Genomic DNA, 17,738 nt, shown 5'->3' with positions numbered 1-17,738 from the left:
AGAAGGGAGACATGTACGTACCAAACTGTGACCAAGGAATATGTCCATGAAGATCACTCAGGGACTGGAGCATCTGACATACCAGGAGAGGCTGAGAGAGCTGGGACTGTTCCACCTGGAGAAGAGAAGGCTCAGGGAGGTTCTTACCACCGTGTGTAAATAGCTGTTGGGGGGGAGTAAAGAAGACAGAGCCAGTCTTCCCTGTGGTGCCCAGTGACAGGGCAGAAGACCATGGGCACAAATTTAAACACAGGAAATTCTGTTTAAATGTAAGAAAAGAAAAATCTTTCCTGTACAGTGATCAAAAAATGGAAGAGGCAACCCAGAGATGTTGTGGAGCCTGCATGCATAGGAGATATTCAAAACCAAGGTGGACATGATCCTGTAAGACCTGCTGTAGCTGATCCAGCTCGAGCTCAGATGTTGGCCTAGATCTCCAGAGATGCCTTCCAACCTCAACTTTTCTGTGCCTCTGTGATTCTGTAATCTCTGATTCTGTAATTAATTCCTCCTTTTTTTCTTTTTAACAATTTGCCTTTCGTTTTTTACATCTTATCAGAGGAGGACAGGGCCATCAAGGTTTACAACTTAGAGAAAAAAGAGTAGCAGTGTTGCAAAAAGCCAATAGCTTTTAAGGGCTGACAATGAGACTTAGATGTCTGAGACATTTTAGTCAGAAAAAGCAAGGCTTTTTGCTTCTTTCATTTTCATAGGAAATTCAATTACTGCAAGTGGAAACCCAGAAAAGACAAATTTTAATTAATTTGTTTATTTTAATAAATGACATATTTTAAATAAAAATCTGTTGGAACATCTTACCAATGAATATGGACTAGTATCCTTCTGTCTTTTAAAATCAAATTTAGCTGGACAGTCAAGGTTGGATAAAGATCAAGTTCTACTTTATCCCGTAGTTCAAGAGAAAGAACCATTTTAAGTGAAGGTTTTGTCAGGAAGAATAAACCTTGACAAACTGTGTCTCCATTATCCTAGGGAAGTGTCCAGAGAGGTGTATTCAAGACCAATTTTCCTTCCCATCACCACTATTTAGCTATTGCAGTGCATAGGGTTTCTACAGAGGTGCCTCAGCTGGTACGTCAGGAGAGGAAATTGCCTCTCCAGAGCAGAGGCGTGGAGGCTGGACGATGGGTAGTTGGCAGCACCTCTGCTTGCAGAGACAACACTTATTTGGGGTGGCAGGGCAGCCTCAGCTGCGGTGCTGCCCTCTGACTTCTGCTCCAGCCTGTGACCACCCTTTCTGCAGTAACAACAGTGGGGCTGCTTCGCTCCTTCCCTGGCATCCCCATCCAGCGTAATAGCCCGGGTGTATCCCAAGTCCTGCCGTGTCTGAGGAAGGGAACTTCCTATAGCACCTACAACAGCCAGAACCTACTTCACCTCCGCAACTATGAGCAGAGAAACCACCAATCAATACGAACCAGCAAGTTTCTATAGCTCCTGTGCTCCTGCTCTGCCATCACCAGGCACGTGCTGAACCCAGGAGGCCCCAGGGACCATTCAGGCCAAGCAGGACATCAAATTAAGGCACCCAGTGGGTTGCTCGGTACTGGAAAGCAGGTTGACAGGGTCACTAACTGGGACCATCTTCTGATAGCTAAATGGAAATTCAGATTTCTTCAGACTGAACCCCATGATGAAGTGTGCACTGTGTTGAATACTTGGGTCAAAACCTCACAGTTGGGCTCATTGCCACAGTACAAAGACCTTATTATTGGACTTGACTTCCTGCCTTCGGGGTGGTTCAAATATATCCGTTGTATTTCACAGTCCGGGTGGGCCTGAAGCACATACTCAGCCTCATCACCTCAACTGAGAAATGTTAACTCTTCAGGCTCCTCCTTATTTTCATTGAAATGCCCATACACTTGGGTTTTTTTCCTCCCTTTCTGCGTCTTCCTCATTGCTTCAAACTCCTTTTGTTTGATGACACTTCAGAATGATTTATGAACTGGAGCTTCTAAAATATTTTCCGGAACCTTCTTTATTAAATATTAAAAAAAAAAAAAAAAAAAGTGAAAGTTTTGCTTTACTCTTTCTCTAGGAGCTTGATTCTTGTATTTATAACAGGTAGGCAGCTCATATGCAATAAAGGCAAAATATAGCTAAGGTGGTTATGAAAACATAACTAATAACAGGGACTTGTTCTTTCCTGCAAGTACCTCAGTCCCATAAATACTCCCCCAAGCATGTGTTTACCCATGCTGCCTGGATGCCTATGCTTCATAAAACCTGATGCAATGAAAACTGAATTGACTACTTTCAAGGGTCATTCTGAGAGCTTCGATATTTAATTTTTATTTCAGTCTGGGCTCTGTTGCTTACACAGGAAGTTTCACTTGACTTTTAGTACCTTAAAAATACTGTAATAACACTGCTCGGGTCTTGCAGTTCTGTGTAACAACTTTATGTGCACAAAGAGACATTCACCACCCTACAGAGCTCACATATTACTTAAACCTTACAAGTTTAATATAGATTTACACATTGCATAGAACGTTCTGGCCTTCTCCCACCAAGGACTTCCAACCCTGGGAGAAACAGCCCTCCACAAGGATATATCCTGAAATTGGTAGTACACACCAAACGAGACAAAGGTCCTTTCCCTTAATCTATGTATGTTGCATGAAGACTATACCTAACAAGTACAGATACACCAGCTCTACAGGGAAGGGTGATGAATAGTAGAAAATTGCTGCTGTTTTTAGCCCCAGTGCAGAGTCTGCCCGTGTTTCAATCTGCAGTACAAATCTCCCCTGATGAATGCAACAGTTGTGATTTTATTTTCCAGGCAGATGCATACAGAGGTGGTAATGGCCAAAAAGAGTCTGCATATGAATCTGAAAGAGATTAATGCATCTGTAAGGCAGTTAGGTTCTGTTTCTGTTATCCTGCTGAGAATCGACCACTTGTAGATTGGTAAGTAGAAGTTAGCACTGTCCTGAGTAGTTATTGTTTAAAAATCCAAGCGTGAATGAAGAGCTATGGGTGAGGGGATCGTCTGTCTGCATGACTGAAGTGGCCAAATTTTTTTCATCATTTCAGAACATTGCCCTTCTTCAATGACTGTCCAGTGACTGCTTCAACTTCTCCTTAAAGAAACTAGTTGCGAGAGTATAGAGAATGAGGTTCAAGTCAATGTGTATTGGCAGAACAAATATCACTGCCCAGGAAGGGTATCTAGGAAAAAAAGTACGATACTTCGTATGCTCTGTTGTAGGAATGCTAAAGAAGCAAACGTGTCTTTATGTAATTTTTACTTTATGTCCTTTATTTTACTTTATGTAATGTCACTTTATGTTATTTTTTGTGGAACGTGACCACAGTGCTATTTTTACAAGAAAGGGATTTGAATTCAACGTTGCTTATTGTGGTTTTCATTTTGTTCACCATGGGTTTTCATGAAAAGGGGGAAAAAAAAGGATTTTTCACCAGAGAGTGTCTTTCTCTCTACCTAATGGAATTTAATAAAAGCACTAAACATGAGTTGAAGTCCATCTCTCTTTAGGATACTGTTTAATATAAATCCAAATCCCATACCTATTTTTCACACGGCAGTTTTCATCAGTAAGTTTCAAAATGCCTTACAAAAGCTATTGTCATTATTATTTTACAGAGGGGAACCTGGAGTACAGAAGGGTGAAGTAACCTGCTCAGGGGTCCGGGAGCTGGGCTGTGTATATATCCTCACCAGTGCGAACCCCGCGCCAGCCACAGCTGTACATCTGAACACCCTCATGATCGCTGTGCTTTGTTTGCCACAGCCTACATGTAATCACTTTTCTCCTGATTATGCAAATGCAATTCAGTGCTCCCAATGAGGCTAAATAGGTATTATGATAAAACCATTGACAACTTACTGTATTTCTGCAATGCCTTTTGCATTACAGAGAATTACTTACCCAGTTTTCTACAAACATGAGGTATCAGTTTTCTAGAATTACAATGGGAAAGCAGGCTGCCTTCATTGCTGTGTTATCTGTTAGCAGCTGCAAGGTGAGCAGGGCTGCCTATAACCGGCGTGGTGACAGAGAACTGTGACACTGTACAGCTCCTCCGCGGGCTGGCAGGGGAGATGTGTGCTGCCCTGCTTGTAGCCTCCTTGGGACCCCCTGCCTGCACTTATAAATGTGGTGTCTGTGTTGTTTAAAGAGCCTCCTGTTATGGTTTTGTTTTCCTGATGATCAAACTGATGGATTTACTCATACATATTACAGTGGGATTTTGCACCTGTAGCAGAGGAGAACCTCTTCACTGGATAGCCTGTTCTGGTTCTCACCTACGTACGTGGATTGAAGATTGTATGTATGTACTTCAGAGCTCAATTTCTGAATGTAGAAAAAGTCAAATATTTTTGTCAATACTTACTCTTCACCAATGGTTAACTAGAATTCATCTGGCAGAATTGGTTTAGCTTACATTGAATCTTTAACAAAAGAAACCACATACACACAGTGTTACCTGGAATAAGGAGAGAATTTCAATGACAAAGACAGGAATCCAGCAGATGGCATCAGTGAATACGGTTGAAAAAAATACTGATTGGCAACAGCAACATCCCTGCACACACGACTCCTTACCTCTGATGTCTGAAGGGCAGTTTTTTGAACAGAACAAAATATACTGACCTATGAATACATGACGATGATAGAGGCTAGCAGTTTCATACCTGTGGAGAAAAAGGATTTGAAACAAATGGCATTGAAATGGTCTTTCATCTCTTCCCTTTCTCCCGATCATTTCTCTGTTTCATTCCTGTCCATTATTTTATTATAATTTTTACATTAATGTATCCGTAGCAATTTTATGTTAGAAACAGCTCCTCAGTATTGTTGAGTGTCACACAGCCTGCTAACATATCACGTGTTCCCATCTGTTACACAGCGAGATGTGAGTAAGTTGTAAGAAGTTACTATAGAAACACAGTTAATGCACAGCATGGGTGGGCTTGTGATTCCACGGAGATCTGGTCTCCTGACTAGAAATGCTGCAGTAAATCTGAAGCAGAAACCACCTGCAGGACTCTCACATAGTACGGAAAGAACGACATATTCCCCAGCAAAGTGACAAACCAATCTGAGGCATATGTTAATTTCAGACTGGATTCCTCAGTTCTGTATAAATATCCGTTCCAAATTACTGATGGAGGAACATGTGCTGAGCGAGCTGTGCAAGTTGGATTTTAATCACACTGCGCTGTGTTGCACAGCAAGGCTTTTAACAGTTCATCAGATGGCAACTCCATGGCCTGGAGTACTCCGAGAAGCAGCCAAGAGCATTTCAAAGAGCCATTTATGTCCAGATCCCAGCACCTCTGTATTGGGTTTGCGTGGCAAGGTTTTGTTGGGGGCGGGGCTACAGGGGTGGCATCTGTGAGAAGCTGCTAGAAGCTTCTCCCGTGTCTGACAGAGGCAGTGCCCGCCGGCTCCAAGAGGGACCCAGCACTGACCAAAGCCGAGCCCATCAGCGACAGTGGTAGCACCTCTGGGATAACATATTTAAGAAGGGGAAAAAAAACCTGTGTGAAACAACAGCAGCGGGAGAGAGGAGTGAGAATATGTGAGAGGAACAGCTCTGCAGGCACCAAGGTCAGTGAAGAAGGAGGAGAGGAGATGCTCCAGGCACCCGAGCAGAGATTCCCCTGCAGCCCCTGGTGAAGACCGTGGTGAGGCAGGCTGTGCCCCTGCAGCCCATGGGGGTCCACGGGGGAGCAGATCTCCACCTGCAGACCCCACGCCAGAGCAGGTGGGTGCCTGAAGGAGGCTGTGACCCTGTGGGAAGCCCACGCTGGAGCAGGTTTGCTGGCAGGACCAGTGGCCCCGTGGAAAGAGGAGCCCACACTGGAGCAGGTTTGCTGGCAGGACTTGTGACCCTGTGAAATGGACCCACGCTGGAGCAGCCCGTTCCTGAAGGGCTGCACCCCGTGGGAGGGACCCACACTGGAGCAGTTCATGAAGAACTGCAGCCTGTGGGAAGGAGTCTCGGAGAAGTTCATGGAGAACTGTCTCCCATGGGAGGGACCCCACTCTGGAGCAGGGGAGGAGTGTGAAGAGTCCTGCCCCTGAGGAGGAAGGAGCAACAGAGACAATGTGATAAACTGACTGTAACCCCCATTCCCTGTCCCTCTGCGCTGCTGGAGGGGAGGAGGTAGAGAAAATCAGGAGTAAAGTTAAGCCTAGGAAGAAGGAGACATTGGGGGAAGGTGTTTTAAGATTTGGTTTTTATTTCTCATTACCCTACTCTGACTACTAATTGGCAATAAATTAAATTAATTTCCCCCAATTAAGTCTGTTTTGCCTGTGATGATAACTGCTGAGTGATTTCCCTGTCCTTATCTCGATCCACAAGACTTTTGTTATATTTTCTCTCCCCTGTCCAGCTGAGGAGGGCAGGGATAGAGCGGCTTTGGTGGGCACCTGCTGTCCAGCCAGGGTCAACCCACCACAACCTGAAAACAGGCTCTTGCTCAGAAATATGGATTGAAACAAACTATAAGAGCCAGAAAGCATAACAATAATTTTATTGATGGGAAATCACTACTTTAATCTGATTTGACAGGTGTATTGCCTTTTTTACTTTCTACTCAGTATAATTCTAAAAAACTAGTTTTATTTTTTGATATGTAGCTTTTTAATCTTTTTGATATCAAGAGATAAAATAAGTAATAACTGTTAAATGTATATGTAGTCGCAAAATAACCCTCATGGCTCTGCAAATACAGGTCAGGGAGAAGTCTGAATACTTCACTCAGCCTTCACTGTGAGTGAATGCTCTGAGGCTGAGTATGACCATCTCATACTTGCTTCAGGCTGAAGTTTCTGGATTTTATTCTGTTCTTTTCCAGTTTATTTTATATACATATATATTTAGTCATTACTCCCTGTCAGTATAATGCACATAAAGCTACACTTTTAAAGTTTCATCCCATATAGACCACCCAACCAGGATAAAGAGGCAGACAAAATATTCTACAAGCAGACGGAATAAATCTCACAATCACTAGCCCTTGTTCTCATGGGGGACTTCAACTTGCCAGATGTCTGCTGGAAACACAGTACAGCAGAGAGGAAACAGTCTAGGAGGCTCCTGGAGTGTGTGGAAGATAACTTTCTGACACAGCTGGTGAGGGAGCCGACCAGGGAAGTCACCCCGTTGGACCTGTTGTTCGTGAACAGAGAAGGACTTGTGGGTGATCTGTTTATGGAAGGCAAATACTGCCTGACTAACCTGATCTCCTTCTGTGACAGGGTGACCCAGTTAGTGAATAAGGGAAAGGCCATGGATGTTGTCTAACTAGACTTTAGTAAAGCCTTTGACACCATTTCCCACAGTATTCTGGAGAAAATGGCTGCTCACGGCTTGGACAGGCGTAGTCTAAGATGGGTAAAAAACAGTGGGAAGGCTGGGCCCGAAGAGTTGCAGTGAATGGAGTTAAATCCAGTTGGAGGCTGGTCACAAGTGGTGTTCTCCAGGGCTTGGTATTTCGGTCAGTTCTGTTTAATAACATTATCAATGATCTGGATGACGGGATTGAGTGCACCCTCACTAAGTTGGTAGGTGACACCAAGTTGGGTGGGAGTGTTGATCCACTTGAGGGAAGGAAGGCTCTACAGAGGGATCTGGACAGGCTGGATCAGTGGGCTGAGGCCAATTGTATGAGGTTCAACAAGGCTCAGCGCTGGGTCCTGCACTTGGGTCACAACAACCCCACGCAATGCTCCGGGCTTGGGGCAGAGTGGCTGGAAAGCTGCCTGGTGGGAAAGGACCTGGGGGTGTTGGTGGGCAGCCGGCTGAGAATGAGCTGTCAGTGTGCCCGGGTGGCCAAGAAGGCCACCAGCATCCTGGCTTGTGTCAGAACTAGTGTGGCCAGCAGGGCTAAGGAAGGGATCGTCCCCCTGTACTTGGCACTGGTGAGGCTGCACCTTGAACCCTGTGTTCAGTTTTGGGCCCCTCACTGCAAGAAAGACATTGAGGTGCTGGAGTGTGTCCCAAGAAGGGCAGTGAAGCTGGTGAAGGGTCTGGAGCACAAGTCCTGTGAGGAGCAGTTGAGGGAACTGGGGTTGTTTAACCTGAAGAAAAGGAGGCTGAGGGGAGACCTTATCGCTCCCTACAACTACCCGAAAGGAGGTTGTAGCGAGGTGGGTGTCAGTCTCTTCTGCCAAGTAACAAGTGACAGGACAAGAGGAAATGGCCTCAAGTTGCGCCAGGGGAGGTTTAGATTGGATATTAGGAAAAATTTCTTCACCGAAAGGCTTGTCAGGCATTGGAACAGGCTGCCCAGGGAAGTGGTTGAGTCACTATCCCTGGAGGTGTTTAAAGGATGTGTAGATGTGGTGCTTGGGGACATGGTTGGGTATATAATATTTGGACTTGGTGAACTTAAAGGTCTTTTCTGACCTAAATGATTCTATGATTCTATGATTATTCATATTATCACTGTTTTCTGCAATGCAAACTATGCTGAGTTGAAGGTTTATGTTTTTACGGATTTATAAAAATGAAATGTTTCAAACCATTGAATTGTACACAGTGTAGCTAAGTAATTGCATTACCTCATTGTTATTCAAATTACTGTTTCCTCCTATGGCTTCCCTTCTTTGTTACACTGTTCTGGTTTCAGCAGGAATAAAAATAATTTTCTTCCTAGTAGCTGCTATAGTGCTGTATTCTGGATTTAGGATGAGAAAAATGTTGATAACATACAGATGTTTTAGTTGTTGCTGAGCGCTGTTTATAGTAAGTGAAAGACTTTTCAGCTTCTCATGCTGCTGTGCCAGTGTAAGCTGGGAGTGCACAAGAAGCTGGGAGGGGACACAGCCAGGACAGCTGACCCAAACGAGCCAAAGGGGTGTTCCATATCACATGACATCATGCCCAGAATATAAACTGGGGGGAGTTGGATGGGGCATTGCACGCAGCTCAGAGGTTGCCTGGTCATTGGTGAGTGAGTGGCAAGCAACTGTGCATGTATTGCGCATCATTTGTTTTGTATATTCTCTTGCCATTGTTGTTGTTGTTGTTATTATTATTATTTTCCCTTCCTTTTTTGTCCTATTAAACTGTCTTTATCTCAATCCACAAGTTGTTTTTTTTTTTTAATCTGTTCTCTCCCCCATCCCACTGAGGGGGTGACAGTGAGTGAGCGGCTGTGTGGTGCTTAATTGCTGGCTGGAGTTAAACCATGACATACACTTGCATTTGTTACAAGTGGATGCTAAATTCTTCAGGAGACACAGACAGAAAAAAAAATAAATAAATAAAAAATCCTGGGCTGCATCAAAAGAAGCATGGCCAGCAGTTCAAGTGAGGTGATTTTGCCCTTCTACTCCACTCTCATGAGACCTCATTTGCAGTACTGTGTTCATCTCTGGAGTCCTCAGCACAGGAAAGACATGGACCTGTTGGAGTGGGTCCAGAGGGGGGCCACAAAAATGGTGCAAGGGCTGGAACACCTCTGCCAGGCTGAAAGAGTTGAGATTGTTCAGCCTGAAGAAGAGAAGGCTCCGGGGAGACCTTGTAGCAGCCTTTTAATACTTACAGGGGGCCTATAAGAAAGATGGGGAGGGACTTTTTAGTAGGACCCTGTAGCGATAGGTCAAGGGGTAATGGTTTTAAACTAAAAGAAGATTTATTCAGACTAGATATAAGGAAGAAATTTTTTATGATGAGGGTGATGAAACACTGGAACAGGTTGCCCAGAGAAGTGGTAGATTCCCCATCCCTGGAAACATTCAAGGTTGGACAGGGCTCTGAGCAACCTGTCCTGGTTGAAGATGTCCCTGGTCATTGCAGGGTGGGTTGGACTAGATGACCTTTGATGGTCCCTTCCAACCCAAACCATTCCATGATTTTACAATTTTTCAATTCCATAATAATTTGCACATGAGGCTCTGGTCCTTTTGTGGGCCTTTGGGAAGTATTACAACATGAACATTAATAGTATAGTCAAAAGTACATCTGTCTTTGAAGGTTCTGTAGACTGACTGTCAGTTTCTCTAGTAAAATAATATTAATCAATAATTATAACATAGTAAAGATTAAACTTATCAAGAAATATATCAAGGAAAACCCCATTGCTTCCAATTTCTTCTATTCAATCAGAATTCAATGTAACAATTTTCCCTGTAATAATTTCCAAAAATGTCCTCATCCCAGAATGGGATTACTGCTATGGCAAATCTAGCAATCCACATGGATCTAAAAATCACTACAGTCTGCTGCTTTCCAGGATGGATATTACTGAGGGGAAATACTTTGCCAATGTCAGATATGGCAACAACAGGACTGACACCTCTGTAGGTAGCATGATGATGAACCCCATAATATGTTATGGTAAACTTTCTATCCACAGCAGAGCATATTTTTTATACTGTATCTAACATCAAAAACTCCAGTGAAGAGCAAATACACCCCCTTTAGACAATCAGCACCTATTTAAGGAATAGATTTTACAGTTTACTGCAAAATAGCAATCAAATGCTTTATATACGTACGTATTTAGCCAAACCTTGGCTGGCATTTAAAAATGATTCAACCCTGTGTTTGTGGCTCAGAATTCATGTACTATGGGGCTATAAGCCCCCTGGTCACAAACAGGAGAGTGGAAGCTGGTGTCAGGCTGGCAGAGTGGAAGTGTTGCCGAACAGGGCCCCTGTGAGCATGCGACGGTGCAGGGTGGAGCTCCCTGGCTGTGGCCAGCACGGTGGCTTTTGCAGGCAGCAGAATACTGAATCGCTGCATTATTTGGCAGCCAGCCCTGGAAAGAAGCTACAGCAGTGTCTGGGCACTGCTCAGGGTACAGATGCTGCCGTGGTGGAGTTTCAGCCGGGAGCAAGCTGAAAGAATCTTGGGCAGAGTGTGTGAGACCTGGCAGGTCTATGGTACTATATAGTATATACATGGCACTATATAATAAATACACGGAAGATCTCTGATATCTTGCCTGGGTTTCACCTCTTCTAATTTAACACGTCCACTATATATTAACAAGGTAAATTCATTTTACCTGACTTCAGCCGTTTACAAAGCTGAAGATTGGAGCCAGTCATGCCTTGGCTGTCTTTACAGTCAATGAATTCAACAGATACTTTTGTGACATGATTCATTAAGTGTACTTTGGATGTCTTATTTAGAATTAGGTAAGTTGCACAATTCATCGACTATAAAGAGAGTGCAAAGTGACTAGTTCATAGACATCTGCACCATAAGCATCTGAAGTCATGCAAGATAAAATCTTTCCCATGTGAAGTTAACATGCAGACAGAAAGCAGAGTTTGTAGGCTTGGCTAACTGGAACAAAGAGAGGAGAAATAATAAAAGATCTCATATGTTTTTAAAGGGTTAATCACCCGAAAGCAGTCTCACCATATTGCACCATAAGTTGGCCACAGTAAGTATGAATTTGGCTTCACATTTCTATTGGCTTAAGGGTTCTTAATTTGGGAACACCTGATGGATAGGATATGGTGCAATTATTTGGAAGTACATTTTGAAATACACAATTCAAAAATAACAGAAACACTTAATTCCTGTGCCAAAAAAAAAAAAAAAAAAAAAAGAGGAGATTAGGATAGAATAGAATAGAATAATAGAATAGAATATAATATTTCTGTTGGAAAGGATCTACAAGGATCATCTAGTCCAACTGCCTGACCACTTCAGATGATGATGATTTGACACATCACAGAATAAATTCAGACAATAAGTAATCTAATGCTATCTAGCTTGTCCATAATCTTTAATGCAGAAGGAATAGTAGTAATTTATAATGTAAAATGTTTAAGCTTCATAGTTTCTTTCTATACATCTTGACTCCCTAAAGTCAAGGAATTGAAGGACCTTGGTTATTTTTTGACACACACTTTCATTTAAAATATCAGAAAATTGTGCAAAAATAGATAATGCATAATATTTTAAAGTGTTTTGAAACCCGTGTGTGTCTAGAATGCAAACTGAGATTACATAATATTATGTATTATACATAACATGTCATAATGTAGTATATGATACCATATTAATATATTACTTCTACTAATGTACTAATCAAATCAATGTATTAGGAATAAATTTAATACGTACAAAATTTTGATAGACATGGTGTGCATCTCATTTTCTGTTTTGATAATTGATGTCATTCTGATGGCAAGGTTTCCAAAACATGTAATACAAGTTATGACCCCTACAAAAAATGTCTCAGAACATTGTTAGATAAGACATCTTCAAATGATGAAATCCCATCTGTTAATGATGTGCATATTTGCACATGGAATGCATAGAAGCACTAAGTGAAACTTTCTGAAGTAGCTGAAAGTAAAGAAATGAACGTGTAATGCTGCTGGTTAAACACAAGCCAATGTCACAGTTGTGTATCAGTTATGCAATTAGATGCAAGGAGCAGGCAGAGAAGAAATTTTAACAAAATAATTCCTAGTGCATATAACTGGCATGTTGTGAGAGGTACTAAATCAAGGGAGGATTTACTTAGGAGGTTGGTAGCTGTTCATGTCCTCTTGGTCCCCAGTAACAATGATGGCAGTAGTGGCTGCAATCACCCGTGATTTTCTTCAGGTTGCTGTAATATGCAATTAGGGCTTTGCCCTTTGTTCATGTACAACTTGGGAGGAATGGTCAGAGCTGATGTATTTTTTGGTTTTGCAAACCTTGTAAGATCTTTGCTTTACTACTCTTAGTTTGTTCTCAGGGTGCAGGTGGATGTTCTTCATGCTAAGGTTCTTCAGAAGCCGATCTTTTACTGTCCTTGGCAGAAGGATTTTGCCTGACCTAACAGACTGTGGAATGTCTGTGAAATTACTTAAATTTGGTATTGAACATTATCACATTTTAAATGTTTCAGTTCCTTGAACATTATTCAAATAAATAGTTCTCTGCTTCAGTGACAGTGGTCTCATAAAGGAGGCTTGTGGGACAGGATGTAAGATCTCTAATATAGTAAAGCCTGCAAGAGCAAGGTTGTTTTGAAATGTATCCTCACATCCCCTTGACTTCTTCAAGATCTAAAAATATGTTATGGTATATAAAAAAAATAAAACATGAAGGATAGCTCTGCAAATAAAATTCTGATTTGATATAATTATAGCTGTGAAATATATGAACAATGATCTATCAAATTTTGCATGTTGATGCGGTCCTATTGATTGTATCCACCATCTGCTGGTAAGTAAGTGGACAGTAGCTGATTTGAGTTTTATTTTTCAAGAATTAGTAAAGGGTGGAGAAAAGAGTATAATATGAGCTCTTTAGAAATAAAGTCAGAAAGAACATTTCACAGTTGAAAGAGATGCTTACATTCATGTCATAGAATAAGCAAATATAAATATTTGGAAGTGATTCTAGGCTGAAAGACCAAAATCAGAAGGAAAAACTAAGCCTGAGGATTCCTCATCAAGAATGACATTTTAATTATTCAGAGAGGCAAGAGATATTTGAGTATATATTCTGGCTGGCAGTAAGTGTGAAATTGTGACACTCCTAAAGCCCTTTGCCTCAGATCAGGGATTGTAGCTCAGAGGCACCTGGTGCTATTGGCACGTAGCTGTGACATATTGTAAAGGAAAAAGGCATGCTTTATGACAGCAAATTAAGATGTCCATGCAGCACACATTCTATCTTCTCTATGAACATATATGGCTTTTATTCGTGTCCAAAATAGAATCACTTTTCTGTTTCTTTACTCACTTCCTAATTTTGGTGCACATGAATGAGGTATTCTACTTCTGCTTGCCAAGCTTAAGGCTACGGTAACTCCCAAGTAAGAAAACAGTTTTATTTATTCTGATTCATCCAGAAAAAGAAGTATGAAGGGAAGAAAAAGAAGTGATGTGATATGATCAAGAAATGAGGGACCAAAATGAGGAGTATGTTTCCTTTATCTGTTTAAAATAGTGAAAAGTTTCATCTATTTTTTGCAGAAATTGGGCTACCAGTGGAATTAATATGGAAAAGCAACACCATGGGATGGCTTGGGGCATTGCTGTATGGACCTCCCACTCCCTTAATTATTCCTTGTTTTATTTTGTATAAATACATGTGGGAGAGGTTTCTCCTATGTTCCTCATATGTTGAAACATTCTTCCATTTATATTTAGAATGTCAATCAGTTACATGTATGTATAAAATATATAAATGTTATGATCTGTAAATACATTATATGAAATAAGGCTTTCTATAGTTATCAAAATTTGAATTACATGAAAAAACCTCTTCTTAAATCATAGGTTCTAAAGAAACTATGTTACGGAAAAATCCTGACTATATTCACTAGGAATGACCCTACAACTGTTCATCACATTGAGCTTTTTACTGGAAGGTTCTGTAATAAGGATGTGAATTTAGCCTGAACTCCCTTTGTAGTTATGCCATTCAACAACTGATGCAACATCCATTACGGGAAGTACACGAAGTGATTGCACAGGTTTTTGTCTCTTTCCCTGGGTGCTAAGCTCAGCTGCTCACAGCAGTGTGATTTAAAATCTTATTATTATAAACCTTGCCCTTCCGACTAACAAAGGATTCACAGAACTGAAAGCACTAATAAGCCCAGAACAGGCAGAGATAAAAGACAGCTTCTGCTATGAGAATCAGAAGTGAGAAAGAAATAAGACAAGAAGGCAAAATGCATAATTCTCTCAGCTTTTCCTTGGGGAAGAGAGAATTCCCCTCCATCGCTCAAGGTAAGATTGACCTTCAAGCTTTTGATGAGAAATCCAAAGTACTGGGATGTATCTGTGGGCCAGCTGAGTTAAAAACAAGGACACTGAAGATATTTTGGGTTTGAATTACTGAAAGCAACTGCTGTAAACACCTTCCCTGTGGAAGGACAGACAAACATACAGACAGTCTAGTAGGCTGAGGGAAGCTGAGCATTTTGTCACGTTTCTGGAGTTTGCACAAACCGTAGGTACGTGCTGCCCAGCAGCAGAAGCTGCAGCCGTGAGTGATTCAGCAGTGGTGTGTACAACTAGAAATACAAATCACTGGAGAGTGTGTGTTTGCAGATGAGGACCTGGTCCTTCCTCCATTAGCCACCCAGAGCACTAAGATGATTTTGGTTTAAATATTTATTTTTTCTTTTTGTAGACTCAGGCATCTGGGCTGGGTTCTGTTTCACCTGACATCAGACTTGACTGCAGCTGAGTTTCCTTTAGAGTCAGTGGAGAGAAGCATCCCCTCAGACACGACTAGGTCAAAGGATTCTTGTCCTGCAAAGTTACCTGTTGTCTGCTGACTACAGAGGGAGCCTCACGGAGAGGAATTATTTAGAAAAATAGACTAAAATATATCAGAAAATTTAACATTAGAAAATATTAATTCGAATAACCAGACCACATAAAACATTCAGGTTATATCTGCATTGGTAAAATGAAGAGGGCCAAGATGTGGGCATAAAGTGCTTCATTGTTTTGTCTCTTGTGAGCTAGTTAGGCCAGATAGTTATATTTAGCATAAATGGAGCATAGAGACCAAAGACACCTACTAGGACTGGTCATGGTGTGCATGTGATGAGACAGAAGGATATTCAGTGTGCAGGTAGGTTCCCCTCTCCCACCCCAAAAGTGGCAGAGGAACACAGAACTGAAGGAGAAGGGTATAGTCAAGGGCAGATGTGGTGTGCTTGCAGCAGATGTAGACTGCTTTACACTAGGCAAGAGAGATGCAGAGCGTTGAAAAATATTTGTATGGAGTGCCATGGGGCAACCCGCTTTGCTCATGTCATGTGCCAAGAAGAAAGCACAGGGTGTAGAGGTTCGGGGCAGGCAACTGGAGACACCTGTAAACAAAAACCTTATACAAAATTTTGACTTCTGTTCTGCTGTAATACAAACAAGAATGGGACAACAGTGGGTGTATGTGGCTATCCAAACAGATCATGAGGAAATACCACTAATAATTAAAATGACCCCAGAAAACGACAACAAAAAAAAAGAGAAATATAGCCCTTTCCTTGTCTGTGACATGGCATGATTCAATGAGACTTGCTGGCTGGGCAGGACATACTCTTCATACATCAGGGAAATGTGATATTAAATACCGGTAAAAGGAAAAGGTTTGTATAACACTACACTCATGCAAGCAAAACAAGTACTGGCAATGAGAGCCTTAAGAGCATTCAACTTGATAAAATCCTGATGGTGATAGAGTCGTGAAAGGGCACTTTGTGTGCTGAATATATTCAGTAAGCATTCCCTGAAGTGTCTGAAAGCAGGGCTTCATTCTGCAGCATCCCAATAGACCTTCAATCTACAAATCCAGTGTCAGGAGTGCATGTGCTGGAGGATTAGCAAACCCAGTAAGGCCAGAAACAGTGAGAGAACACATTTGGCTGTAATGGAAGAGGAAAAGAAGCTGCTGGAATAGATTGTTTGATTAGCTGTGATTGAAACAGGAGGAGAAACTCCTGACATAATCAAAGCCAACTGTAGCCACCCAAGAAAGACAAAAACACTAACAGAAACCTGCGATATTGAGTGAGTCCATTGCAGTAGACACTCAGTGCAGGTACTGACATACATGGACTGCAGTGTATCATTTTCACCTCACCAGTGGGGTGACAGTATTTCAAGGGATTTGATACAATATCTGCGCAAATTGTATTTTAGGGAAAGGTGTGTGAAATACTGGAAGAGTGACAGAAGCTGGTATCTTGCCAATGATGCTCTAGTAACATGAAAATCAAAACCCATTCTATTCATATGATGCAGCTGGCATAAACTGAAACTGGTTCACAGAAATGGCAGACAGTGTACAAAATATACATTTAGATTGTTTTAGAAAAGGAAACGTCACGACTGAACCAAAAAGAAAAAGAACAGAATTACCAAGTCAGATGATCTGCTTAGATAAAAGGCACTTGGATTATCATATCCCTTGAAATGAGTTTGATGAAAGGAGAAAAAAATCTGATCCCAAGGATTCCAAATATGGTTTAGGAAGAACATATTAATCTGGTAAAATGGGAAAGGAAAGCCTGAATTTGAAAGCCCCGATAGCAGAGGTGAGTAATGACTTCTGCACTTGTGAAGAGTACCAGAAACAGAACTGCAGGGAACCTCTGAGAGATATGACAATGTGTATGTAGCATCTACCCAGGCCTCATGACCAACACAAACAGTGTTATCACTATGGCTGTATCAAGGTTGCCCAGAAGGGTAGTGGATGCCCCATTCCTGGAAACATTCATGGTCAGGTTGGACGGGGCTCTGAACAACCTGATCTAGTTGAAGATGGCCCTGATCATGGCAGGGGGGGGTTGAACTAGATGACCTTTCAAGGTCCCTTCCAACCCAAAACATTCTAGGATTCTGTGATTCTATGAATAAGACAATTCTATGATTCCATGAATAAAACTATAAGAATGCTTATGTCCTTTATAGGAAAAGATTAAATTCCAAATTGTAAAATCCAGGGTTTTGGTCCTAGGGTGGACACGCCTTTGATACCTAATCCAGGGTCAACAATTCCTGTATTTCCAAAGAACCTAGTCGATGTTCCTGCCTCAGCTATTCCCAGTTGTATTGTCTGTTTCACTTCTAGGAAGACACGGGTGCAATTCTTTTTGACAAGAATCTCAAATTTTGAGATTTTGGTTTAGCTCTTGTCCTGGCCTGAGATGAGGCATTTTTTTCCCTTGAGATTTTAAAGTTTAAAAGCTCTTTTTTGGATTATACACTGTCTATCCCATGAAATAAAACGCCTGTCATCCT

At 41.7% G+C, this 17,738-nt stretch overlaps 1 protein-coding gene across 1 annotated transcript; it reads right to left on the bottom strand.

Moving 5' to 3' along the window:
- Positions 1-2,948: 2,948 nt before the first annotated feature.
- RXFP2 (relaxin family peptide receptor 2) lies at positions 2,949-13,329 on the bottom strand. The gene is given in 11 exon segments (XM_042792944.1): positions 2,949-3,198; positions 4,472-4,545; positions 4,548-4,689; positions 10,068-10,127; positions 10,129-10,270; positions 10,273-10,389; positions 10,392-10,448; positions 10,790-10,797; positions 12,097-12,206; positions 12,209-12,298; positions 13,324-13,329. Coding segments are annotated over 11 exon segments (1,056 nt in total).
- Positions 13,330-17,738: the final 4,409 nt, after the last annotated feature.

Source organism: Tyto alba, unplaced genomic scaffold (genome assembly GCF_018691265.1).
Source record: "Tyto alba isolate M040663 unplaced genomic scaffold, T.alba_DEE_v4.0 Super-Scaffold_2, whole genome shotgun sequence".
Lineage (NCBI taxonomy): Eukaryota > Metazoa > Chordata > Aves > Strigiformes > Tytonidae > Tyto > Tyto alba.
The sequence above is the reverse complement of the archived record's forward strand: the minus strand, read 5'-3'. Positions and strand labels throughout refer to the sequence as shown.